At 41.1% G+C, this 13176-nt stretch overlaps 1 protein-coding gene across 1 annotated transcript in view; it reads left to right on the top strand.

The window, feature by feature from the left end:
• Window positions 1-11664, top strand: part of LOC145475382 (uncharacterized) — a 22066-nt gene extending 10402 nt beyond the window's left edge. The window contains exons 10-18 of the mRNA XM_081455300.1: window positions 288-709; window positions 1394-1451; window positions 2532-2734; window positions 4271-4478; window positions 5785-6423; window positions 8229-8558; window positions 8841-9007; window positions 9647-10127; window positions 10503-11664. Coding sequence (XP_081311426.1) covers window positions 288-709; window positions 1394-1451; window positions 2532-2734; window positions 4271-4478; window positions 5785-6423; window positions 8229-8558; window positions 8841-9007; window positions 9647-10127; window positions 10503-10681 — 2687 coding nt within the window. The 3' untranslated portion in view covers window positions 10682-11664. The remainder of the gene's footprint in view (window positions 1-287; window positions 710-1393; window positions 1452-2531; window positions 2735-4270; window positions 4479-5784; window positions 6424-8228; window positions 8559-8840; window positions 9008-9646; window positions 10128-10502) is intronic.
• The last annotated feature ends 1512 nt before the right edge of the window (window positions 11665-13176 follow it).

The raw sequence follows: 13176 nt of genomic DNA, 5'->3' as shown, positions 1-13176 counted from the left end.
ACAAGCATGTCAATGGAACGCTAAATATTGATGTCTTTGCCACCGGGCGATTGATGTGCTCAATCACTTGTTTGCCATGCAGAAGAAGATTGCATACCTCCCTTCGACGATCCCGCTACGTCAATGAGCCCATATTGAGTACTCACACGGAGTACAATAAACGGTGTATTTTGGGTGTTTAACCATGAATACCGTCAAATTAACACTGTCCGCCTTACCCACAGTCACATTAACCTAGTGTCACAAAACACTTTCAAAGAAAAGATCCATTTTGTTTTTATCTCCAGATTTAGACGCGAGTGTAGGCTTTGCAAAGGTGTTTTCCTTGGCAGGGGCATTTCAGTTCAGCCTCATGAGAAAAGGATGGTACATCTGCAGAAGTAAAAGTAGAAATTACCACCAAGTGGACATGGTAACGGACTACAACATGGAGACCCATGAATTTCTGAGGAGATGTTCGTTCACCTTAAGACCTCTCGGTCCAAAGGAAAATCCACTGATGAACTGCTATGGTACATTTCAACCGACTAGACCGCCTGGACTTCCTGAAGCATCAATATCGACTCCATTACAAACAATCAAAACAACATCGACCACTCGTCCCACGACACCGCCAACAACTCATAAGCCTGAAGGTAAAATGGAGTGTAATAGTATTAACTGTCTAATTTCTCGCGCTCTGATTGGCTCATTTTTATCATCGATAAGAGTACACACGAATACAATTTTAATTTATGCAAACTTTCAAGTACAACTTTCAGCTGTCAAACTGTCCACTTTTTGCCAATGAAATTCCATGGACTTTTTTGAGTAGCCAATCAAAAAGTGAGAAAAGCTATTAACAACGTTCACGTCATTTTGAATAAAATTCACTAATCTTTGTTTGCGGCAAGTTTACGGCGTCTTTTCCCCTCGTTTATTCCCGCATTTGACCATTTTGAGGTCTTGTTATTGTAAAAAACAAATTGGCGTCAGTTATTTTATGCGTCTGTCCCCTTATTGATGATAAATGTCGCTTATTGCGGAACCACTTTGACAATGTTATGACCCAATTTGTCATAAATAAGAGGACAGACCCATAAAAAACTGACGTCAATTTGTTAAATTGTCAATTATTTAAGAAGTTGAAAACATCTACCTTGTTTCTATCGAGTTTTAGTATAAATCTACTCGCGTTATATCACAAATGCCGTTCTCTGATTGGTTACGCTACTCACTATCTATTCTGTGATAGATAGTGAGTAGCGTAGCAGTGTGCCCTAGTTAATAGACTTATACTAAAACAATTAGATTATTCGTTCTCGATTTCTATGCGTGATAGTCGACGAGGGCTGTGCCCTCGTCAACTGTCACGTGATAGAATTCTCAAGCTCGTAATCTAATTGTTTAATAGAAACACGAGTGGAAATTTGGGACAACGAGAGATGCTGCGGAAACACGAGCTTATAACGGTTTGTTGACATGCTGATGTCTGCTTGTTGTTTCAATAAACAACAACACAAAAAACGTAGGCAGACTTACGTAATCGACTCAAAACGCGACAGTAGGGAAACTCGGAAGCATCACGTTATGTTAATACGATATTGACGTCCGTAAGTGCGCTTCTTGCTCTGGGCGTTAACGAGTTTTTCAAGGTCCTTTGTATTACCTCTTTTGGCCTAAAAATGAAAGAAAAAGAAACACCAAACAGTGTTCATTAGGCGCCAATGACGAACATCAGGCAGTAGAGACTTATCAAAACCTTGCCTAGTGAAGAATACCTGGGAAATTTTTCTATCCTTCGAAGGCCGAAAGACATGACCATCATTGCGCTTTCAACTGAGGTTTGTATGCAGATCACCGATTTAATGCAGCTCTCAGGACTTTAGAAAACAAATTAGCAATGTACGTACAGTATTGTTTTGACGCTGGATTCAATTTTTTAAATAACTGGTAAAGCTATACAGCTTTACCAATTAAGTATGAGCAAAGAAATGATGGATGGGTAATCCATTGGTTCATCAGATACTGATTATGCTTCACTAGGTCATTATACCCTTTTATTATATGGCTTGTGTTTATAGCCGACATAACGCGCGCTCTGATTGGCTAATTCTGAGGCATTATTCTTCCGTAATGCCCACGGGCCGATTACGGGGCTGCAAAAACAAAGCAATAAGCAAGAAACAATAAACAACTTATTAACCTCGAATGTTCGATCTTTACGGAAAAAACTCAAACCTTGGCCTTACAGTATTGACCTCGCTATCGCTCGGTCAATTAGGCAAGGTCTCGGTTTGAGAAGTTCCCGTAAAGACCTCACTCTCGGTTAATAAGTAGTTAGAAATGTTGCCCGCTATGGTAAATGCCAGACGAACGTTAAAGCAGCATCAATGATCGCTGACAGTCACTTTGAAATTGTATAGGTCTGGTCGACTTTTTACTAGTACGACGTCCTCACGAGGTTCAAACAGACTGAAAAGAATTTATAAGAGGCACTCATATTTGATCTTTCTTTGACACAATAAGTAGTCTTTATTTGTTTCTTTTAGGGCCATGTCTCAGGTTTACCTTTTGGAACAACGTTGGTGTGCCCTTCATTCTTTATTCCAGTCTCAAACCAGAAGGGTATTTAGTCACAGGACCCAGGTTGCATCTTCGTTACGTTATTCAAAATGGTGTAGTGCTAGGATTGCAACAGAGAAAACCCAAGAGATCTTGGGTGGCTGATAACGATGAAGAAGTTCTGTCTCAGGTAAACTTGGTTTTCGCGAGTAGTTTCTTTAACCCATTCTGGAAAGAAATCGTACTTGACGTAATACTGTAAGCCTCGCATTTCAAAGAGTACATATTTGACCTAATATTCCGAGAATTGGGACTGAAATTATCCAGCCACTTGAAGTTATCATAGTAACGTTGAAGTCAAGTACCGTAACGAGTAAAACCTAATGTCTTTTTTAAACAGTTTCGAAATAATTGTTTCATCATTGAGTGTTCCTAGTGGCATGCACCTGAAACTGATAAAAGCACTTTAGTCAAGCAGAAGTCATAAATAGCTTGCTAGAACTAAATTTGATATTAGTTTGTATGATCATCCGTGGTCGTGAGATCTTGAGAGATTTTATTGCTTGCTATTACTATTACGATCACCATCACCATCACCATCATCATCACCATCACCATCAACATCACCATCACCATCACCATCACTATCACCAACACCATCACCATCACCAACACCATCACCATAACCGTTGCCGTTAGCGTTACCATTCCGATTGCTTTTGCTATTGCTATTGCTACAGCTATTGCTATTGCTATTGCTATTGCTATTGCTACTGCTATTGCTATTGCTATTACTATAAATATTACTATCATTATTTGTAACAGTAATCGGACCGAGTGGAGTACAATTCAGGCAGTAATCGCGTGAGTAATTTCAAAATCGGACGAGCGCGAAGCGCGAGGACAATTTGAAATAACGAGCACGATTACTCCCTGAATTGTACGACACGAGGTCCAATTACTAATTAATCTAACAAATTTCGGAATTAAAAATCCCTTTTGAGAACTTCTCTTGAGCGAAAACGCTCAAGAGCGCTTTTCATAAATTTTGAAAACTGTAGGAAACATTAAGGCGCGCGTAATTGACGTGTGAATCACGTGGGCATCCAATTACAAAAAGTTCAAATTGAATACATGTAATTGGATACCCACGTGATCGCGCGCCGATTACGTGACAAATAGGCGCGCGGAGAACCAATCACAATTGAGAACTGTGTTATAGATACGATAATTACCATTATTGTTGTCACTATTATTACTACTGTTGTTACTCTTATTATTGTTGTTGTTTTGATTGTTGTTGTAGTTGCAATATGACCAAAAGCTGTAGGTGCGCGGCCCTTGATTGTAAACCCCATTGTAGGACAAAATGTTAAGTTGCCAGGAATTTAATAACGGGGCAAAATTCAGCCAAAAAAATTGTATTTTTTACAACAAAATGGCTTTCAACTTCATGCGGAAACAGTTTCACTCCCCGTTTTTTTGTTTCCTTCTGGGACGAGAGAAGTAGCCTACCCTACTCCACTGCCGTGTCTGTTGGGTCAACTGTCAAAAACGAAACGTGCTCTTAACAGACTGACCAGTCCACACGTCTTCATAATTGTTGCTGTATTGATTTAGGATGAATCCTGTTCACTACACAATACTGATACTTCCAGAGCCCGATTTCAGTTTTCTTTACAACACCGCCGCTATGTCAAAGTTATTCTTTGGATGTAATTTCCAGGTAATGGATAATTTGGGCGATGTTCAACAGCTTTATCTTGACAAGACCGCGCCAAACCTGGTAGGTGGTCAAATTGTTACATTTTGGGCAAAGGATCCCTATGGAAAACGTGAAATTCTTTTGGACGGAAGGAAGATAGTGTATGCAGTTCCTGGTCTGCACTGCGACCATTCTATTCAAGTTACAGTGACTTCAAGACCAAAATCAAGTATGTGAATATCTTGTTTTACACTGCACGTTTTAAACACAAAGAAACTCCACGATTTTACTCAATAAATCTACCAGATCAGTAACTCCAAAGAGCAGATTTCAACTTTACAGGAATTAATATGACCTGTAATTAAGGAAGTCACTTTGACAAGCAGTCCTCTGGACTACCATAGGACAATCATGTAAGCAGTTTATTTTTTAACTTACATTAGTACCTTTCTACAATTGTTTGTAACTGATCCTTATTCCGTGTAGAAGGCAAATGAATGAATGAATGAATGAATGAACGAATGAAGGTCGACAAAGGTAACAAATTTTCCTCACATACGCGGCACCTCTCTTTAATCGTTCTTTAAACTTTTTCAGACAGAACTGGAGAGAATAAAAAATAATCATGCTGAAAAAATTAATTTAAATACAAACTGAAATGAACGGGCAATACTACCCTCGTGTAAATAAGAATTGCGCAAGGGCCTCCTTGCAATTTCAGTACGTTCATATCTTGGTCAGTTGATTGGTAGACAATGTAATCTCACGTTACCGGTAACACTAACTAAGGGAAAACGTTAAGGCGAATACAAGAGAAATTCTAATATTTACCATTTGTTTTCACCTACTGAAAAAGGGATAAGCCCGAAACTTTAGTTAACCAACAACTATTTGACACTTTTAAGAGCATTTTTAGCCTCATATTTAATATTTATCATTGTTGCCTTTGCACCATGTAGGTACAACTACAAAGCCAACGACACTAAGAACACCGTTGACTACTTCTCCGAGGCCAACCACTCCTCCCTCACCACCACCTGTGCCACCGTCCCCACCACCGACACAGCCGCCACCACCTCCACCACCCCCTCCTCCTCCTCCTCCTCCTCCTCCTCCTCACCCTGTTCATCCACATCCTCCACCACTGGTACCAACACTGCCCTCTCCTCATCCTCCTTCTCCTCCTCTCCCTCCTCCTCCGTCTCCTCCGCCTCCTCCCCCTCCTCCTCCCCCTCCACCTCCGCCTCGTCCTCTGCTTCCTACTCGACCTCCACCTCCGCCTCCTCCTCCAACTCCTCCTCCACCTTCGCCTCCTCCTCCGCCTCGGCCTCCACTCCCGCCTTCTCCTTCACTTCCTCCTCTGCCTTCGCCTCCTTCTCCGCCCCCTCCTCTGCCTCCTCCTCCGCCATCTCCTCCACCCCCTCCTCCTACTCCACCTTTAACAACAACTAAGCTCCCTTCCACTATTCCACCATGTGGTTCAGAAGTCACCACTGTCTCTCCTACCACAACGACACGTCGCCCATGCTCACCAGCTAATCCTACTATCCTTAAGCAACCTCCGTCGTCCCCTTTACCTCGTCCTTCACCTCCATTTACGACACTACCTCCTACCACTATTCCCCCTCCTCCTCGGCCTTCTTTTCCGCCTCCTGTGTCCCCTCCTCCGCCTCCTCCGCCTCCTTCGCCTCCTCCGCCACTTCCTCCTCCTGTGCCTCCGCATCCTCCTCCTGTGCCTCCTCTCCCCCCTCCTCTTCTGCCTCCTGCTCCGCCTCCTCCTCCTCCACCTCCACCTCCGCTTACTCCCCTGCCCCCTCCTCCGCCTCCTACCCGTCCTCCTTCCGTGCCACCTCCTCCGCTTTCACCTCCGCCTACTCCGTCTACGCCTCCTCCACCACCTCTTCCACCTCCGCCTCCTCCAATCACTACACCACCTCCACCATGTGGTCCTGAAGAGCCAGGAAAATCTACTTGCAAACCCACTTCTCGTCCTCCTCATTCCACTCCACCACCTATCCCTCCCCCAGTTTTTCCACCTTCATGTTCACCACCAGGAGTCACTCACACACCTGGTGCCCAACCTCCATGCTTTTTACCTCCCACCAAACAACCGATGGTTGGATCTGTTACCCTACCAACACTACCTCCAATTCCAACACTCCCTCTAGTACCAGGTTAGTAACTCTTTCTTAACATAAAAGGATGGTGTTGCTTATAATAAGTATTCCCCGGACAAAATAGAATATCAATCGGTCAGCCATGTTTTTTGGCGGATGAACTCAATATAAGGCACTTACTGAAAACTTGAAAAGAATATGCAATTGTTGCACAACCAATTGTTGCAAAATCAAAACTGTAAACGTCTTTTATAACAGAGACAGCGAGCGTGATACATTCCAACCCTTAGAAAAGCCATTAGTGAACACGTGTAAAATTTCGAGAATTTCACTGTGAGTGATACCGATGACGTAATGTTTTTTATCATGTTTGACCCTTAACTGTACTTACATTTGTTGGTTTGTGATCGAAACATCTTCGGATCTTCCTTGGAAGTCTTCTGAAATCTTCGGTTATCTTCGGAAATCTTCAATAATCTTCGATAATGTCGGGAAATTTTCAGAAAATGTTGAGAAATGTTCGTGTGGCCTTAGGACAACTTTTAAAGAATCTTATGAAAGTGTTCGAAAATCTTCTGAAAATCGTCGAAAACGTCGTTATTAGCATTTTCATATAATAAACAAGATGATACATGATTGCTTGTAGATATGGAATTTCTCTTCTCGCGTGCAACTTTATATCTCACTCATTCGCTGCCTTGCCCGTGAGATATCAAGCTGACCATCTACGTGCGCCCATGTATTGTCCTCTATATATATTTAATACCTTCTTATCCATACAACGGGAAGATTAACGAAAATATCTCTATCTTTATTTTCAGTGTTGCTCATTAGTCAAGGTATGTTTTTAAATCATTTTGTTTTAGTTTCTATATCGCTTTTATTGTCGATGAATATATATGCCCTCTTCATTGCAGGCCAAATTCCTTTCAATTCATATTAGATCCGCGAAGTGACAGCAAAAATGTTGTAAAGTTAGGTCAAGTTGACCTCTTAGATAAGCCTCATTCCCAAGGCAATCCTTCTCAAGTTATTCTTGATCACTCCCGGTTCAAGTATTCCGAGAGGGTCTGGAAATAGCCAATACTGTGACGCAAACTTTACATGCTGACAGCCCGGTTAAGCGGCGTTAATACGCGAAATTTTCATACTCCATGAAATGATATGCGTAATCTACGCGGTTAAATTATTGCGGGAGAACTGGAAATTGGAAATTACATCTAAAAATAACTTGAGAGGGAGTAACTCGCGAACCCTTTATCTTTCCCCGGCTAGGAACAAATGACGGTTAATTGCTTGTGTAAGGGAAATGAAAAATAAATAAAGTTACCTTTGAGAAAATGAAAAAATCTTGCAACACGTGGCCGTTGTTGTGCAAAGGTCGATAAAAGCTATCCCAGAAAAAAATAGGGGTACGTAGAAAAACCTTTTAAAGTAAAGTGATTCTCGCTTTTATTGTTTTGTAGCTAGAGTTTAACATAAATTATTCAAAGCTAACTCTGGAAGACAAAGAGTATAAACAGAATAGGGGCTTAAATGTTAGAAAAGTAGAACTAAACCTGAAAAAATTCGGTCCTTGATCATGTTAATCTTCAGTTACTTTGAACAACTCCAGACCACGGCTTAAACGTTTTCCCAAAACCTTGTAATTCCTTTAATGTATGGAGCTGATCGATTGATTTGTTGGTGTAATACGAAGAAATTGCCAGATAGAACCTTCTTAACAGCTGCTGGTCTTGTGTTTGCTTTTCTTAAATTGGCCTCCTTTAATGTATGAAATTGTTTCATTTTGCCGCTTTGCAACTGGCACAATCTTTTTGTGCACAAATTGAAATAGCCCTTAATGTGTTTTTAACATGTAGGCTGCATGCCCACACATGATGGTACCTCAAAAGGCGCTTGTTGTATGTTCCCATTCATCTACCAAGGAAATCCGCAACACCGCTGTACAAGAGCTGAGCGAGGCTTCCGCTGGTGCGCAACAACTGCTAATTATGACGCCGATAAGCAATGGGGATATTGTGCAAGTTGCTTTTTATGCCACGGCGGCAATTCAAATGGTAACTGCTGCCATTTTCCATTCAGATATAGCGGTAAAATGTACACGACTTGTACAACTCAAGACGAAACGAAGCCCTGGTGTGCCACTACTTACAACTATGACGTGGACAAGCTGTGGGGTTATTGTGGAGGTGAGGAAACCAGTTCAGTATGAAATTATAAACTTTCGCATTTTGCAACTTCATCCACATATTTTCAAAAAACACAATTAAAACAACGGGAAAGATGCATATGATGCATCACCTAAAAGTTTTGCCCAAGTAGAGAGAACCCTTTATTTCAGAAACTTCTTCATTAAATAAGTTCGTTGGTTTGAGGCATAAGAGCTCTAGATGTGTCCGTCTTCAGGCATGAAATTTTATGACTCAGCCAACATACGTAAGTAGTATGTATATTGATTTATCTTTTCAAAGGTGATGCCCCTGGTTCGGTGCCTCAGCCCAAGGTTGCTTATGCACCATGTCTCTCTGACTGTGATGGTAAATGCGTCGACACTTGTCCTGACTACTGCTGTGTGAAGAACATGAAAACCAAGACACATCAGCAAATACAACAGTCTGCAGTACCCCAGCTTTCCAAGGTAATGACCGCTTTATGAGATAAGTACTGTAAAACTGATCCAAAACGGATAATAAATTACATTTTTACAAATAACTATCTAATTTCTCGCGCGCTGATTGGCTCATTGTATCATCAATAAGAGTACAGACGGATAAAAGTTTAATTTATGCAAAGTTTACTTTAAGCTGTCAAACTGTCAACTTTTTAACCAATGAGATTTTATGGACTTTTTTAAGTAGCCAGTCAAATAGCGAGAAAATCTATTGGCAATGTTCGCGTCATTTTGAATAAAATTCATTTATCTTTGTTTACCGCAAGTTTACAATGTCTTTTCACCTCATTTAATCCCGGCATTTGACCATTTTGGGCCTTGTTATTGTAAAAAACAAATTGACGTCAGTTTTTTTATGCGTCTGTCCTCTTACTGATGACAAATTTCGTCATAACATTGTCAAAGTTTACTGTGGAACCACTCGCCTGCTGACGCCAATTTGTTAAATCGCGCATGTCTTAGATCGTCTCTCGTAAGGCGCCAGGCAGTAGAAAGTAGCTGTTTTTGTTATTATTGATGCTGATGCTGACAGTAACTGTGTTAAAGCAGCATTAAAACTCTAGATTAACTTGTTGCAAACATATCACGTTTTTTTTGTTCTCACAGGTTCAGCAGGATTTACCAGTTCAGGAGACATCACCCTCTTGTTCTCCTCTCTGCTCTAAATTCTGCGTCCTAGACTGTCCTGTTCGCTGCTGTAAACTTTCGCCTCCTTCGCTCTACGTTCCCAGTCCACCTCCTGAGCCTGTACATTGCCCGCCCATCTGTTTCAAGGTGTGCTACAACACTTGTCCAGAGGGATGTTGTTCAAACACTCAGACAGGCGTAGCTCGTGATACCGCATCGTACACTGTAGCCTTGCCATGCCCAGCTAACTGCCATCCTATCTGCCATGGTCACTGCCCAGCATCGTGTTGCCAGATGGAGGACTACCCACCTTCATCAACGTCGTTAACTGTGCGATCAAAGATGGTTTGTCCTGCTAGTTGTCACAACTTCTGTTCCCAATGGTGTCCCAGGCATTGTTGCAGCAAACACATCGAGAAAGCAAATATCAAAACCCAGCATCAAGAAAGCAGTATTCACGGTAAACGATTAATACAATATGATACTTGGAATAAAGCTGGCACAAAGGATGGTAAAATACCTCCGTCTTAGGTAATACGTCAAAAGTCTCAATCTCCTCTAATATATCCATCCCTCTTCCTCTATGGCTTGGTTGTTATTTACATTTTTGAAGGGTTTTTGTTTTTTCCGATATAAAGGTAATATCGATTAGTACGTCGTCAAAGAGGTTTTTATTTCATGTGCCTTTCACTACATGACGTTTTTAGTGATTATACGGAAATTCAAATTGTGATTGGCAGTGATTTTAGGCATGTGTTAATTCCTATTTTTTTCAAGAAGAGCGGAAATGAACACCATAGCTGAAATGCTTTCGTTTTGTCTTGTCCTTTATAAGCTTGTAAAGTTGGCGTCGTTACAGTTGGAGGAAATGCTCAGGGTGCCTGTTGTAAGTTTCCCTTTATTTACAAGGGAGCGGTGTACTGGAGATGCACAGCTCAAAATGCCGTCAAGAAATGGTGTTCAGTGACTAAAGTGTTTGATGTAGACAGAAGGTGGGGTTACTGCAAATGGTGAGTAACGGATCCCGCGGGTAAGAGCTCCAACCTTTAATTTGTACCCTGATTCAGTGAATAGGATTTTCCAAACATCATTTTTATCAATGTTGACAACTCATTTCGGCGAATGAGAAATAGTTATTTGATAAAGTTGCAATAGTTGTAGAGTTCTCGGCGTCTCTTCTTCTACTTCACGCTTTAGTAACGCAGATCCTACTAAATCTGGTTTGTTTTTTCTTGTTTTTTTTTTTCTTTTTATTCAGATTGGCTGATGGAAACCTTAAACGCGCGATTTTTAAGCTATTCGCTTCCAAGGGATCGACCAAGAAATGTCAGAAGTCAGTAGCAGACTGGATAAGTGGCCATGGATGCACATACGTATCAACAGAGACAGCGCGCAGTGTGTGTAAAATGAGCTTCATTTACGTGTAACCATGAAAACAACTTAAATTATTTTGGATATAACAAGCGTCAACAACGGTTACGTCGATGCATTTTACCCCAAGGGAAATCTCTACATGGCATTGGATGAAGTTGTTTTTCTTTGTACCTTCTAAGGATGTTCTTTCTCAAATTTTAACAACTTCTACATAAATGTATTATGGTAGGTTCCTAGAATCAGCCGCAAATGAGCATAAACTTATTTTTATCAAAAGATATTTTTTCTGCGACACGGCTCTTGACGGCATAGGTAGTATCGCTTCCTGGCACTAATAATTAAGAGTCTGCACTGATATTTCGAAGAAATAAGAAACTACTTGAACCCCCAAAAAAAGGTTCTGGTAGTCTTCTATGGTGGTTTTTACAATTCCCGAAGATCATTCCTTATTGGCATGGGACCCCTTTCTGGATTTTCACCGACAGAACCCTGACCAAGTTCGGTGAGCCTCAACAATGAGGAAGCCCTCGTGACGACAGTGTCTAGTTTTATGGAATTATGTTGAAATAAACTCGTATTTTTTTCCAGTTTGTGTGGCAATTTTCTTTATGATAGCCTCAACAAATAAGGCAAAGACAAAGTATGCGTAGAACCTACAATCATGGACAAACCTCTTGGGACAAATTTGCACTTTTGGCACTTTTGCACACACGCCAGACGCGAATACAACTTCACCTGGGTGGGGAGGGGGAACAGTAACGCATTTTTGAAAGGAAAGCAGCGCTTTTTTCAAACTTCAGTAGCAAAACGCGCACGCATACAATTCGTTAAACTACATAAGTGTCCCAAGGACTTTAGTCCACGATTGTAGTAACATATAAAGCCCCAGCGCGTGCTACAAGGCGTATTGTGGAATTTTCGGAAATTGCATTTCTGGTAATTATATTCTATTTTTATGTGTTCCCTGCTCGTGGAAATCAGTTGTTTGATTAAATTTATACAGTTTTTGTGTGACTTTTTTAACGCACCAGTACTCATTTATACTCCTGGAGAGAGATAGAGGGTAAGTGTCCTATTCAAGAAAAATTCACTATGACCACAACCCGGCCTCGTATTCGGACCGCTCAATCCAAAGTCCACTTGAGGGATACAACTTGACCACATCAATTAAAGTAAATGCAGTGTTTTCTAAATGAGAGGAGATCAGTAGGATAGGAAATAAAAGAAGGCAATAGTTCGAGTATTTTGGTCCAGCTCTTTCTTTCAGACTGAGGAAAAAAGCTGTGTAATACGGTTCAGACCATTTTCAAGTCCGCTGAATAAGTATTTTTTCCACCTGAGCCGTTACTGTTTCCTTCTTCTTCCCACAACCACCACCATCTTGGATTTTCTCTCTTTCAACCCGCCACGGTTTTCATTTTAACTTGTTCTCGCTTCCGAAGATCTAAAGAAATTAGAGGACTTAGAAACTGGGATTACACCTAATCGCACCTTTGATGTTCTTACAAGCTTCCCTTCTCGGGCAAATACGTTAGTTTTAAGAACATCAAATTTCCAAGGGGCAACTATAAGACCGATAGTTCCGAGACATACATGTAAGTACCCTATTGTCTTTATTGTTCACCACTAAGCGCCAGTTCAAAAATTTTATTGAATTATTTTCAACTTTTTTAGATGAAACCTGTGAACGCCAAATGTAAAATTAGAAAAAGAAAACAGACAAAAACCCACTTTCAAACCCACAATTTCAATCGTTTATTTTCTATAAGCCTGCTTGTTTGCAGAAAAATTTTCACGGACGAGTACCATCCATCCGGGTATTTTCCTCGGACGGGCGCTTTGGGTTGATGTCTCGCCGCGGATGAACACTATCGCGTCACGTGATCAGTTTAAACTAATAATCGGAGAAAAATTAGTGGTGGACTATAGGGGCTGATGGAATCTCTGTGCAGATGAACACTATTGCGTCACGTGAACAATTTTAACCAATAAGAGTCGGAGAAAATTTCGTGGTGAACTAAAACCCCCGATAGTACCCGGGCAAGATCGCGCCACGCAATGATCATTTCTGGACAATTACGAGTATATAGTGACTCAGTCAGGTAAAACCAGGGTTCTTAGTCTATACTTGTTAA

This window comes from Orbicella franksi, chromosome 1 (genome assembly GCF_964199315.1).
Source record: "Orbicella franksi chromosome 1, jaOrbFran1.1, whole genome shotgun sequence".
NCBI classification, from domain to species: Eukaryota; Metazoa; Cnidaria; class Anthozoa; order Scleractinia; family Merulinidae; genus Orbicella; species Orbicella franksi.
Note: the sequence above shows the minus strand (reverse complement) of the source record. Positions and strands in the feature narration are given on the sequence as shown.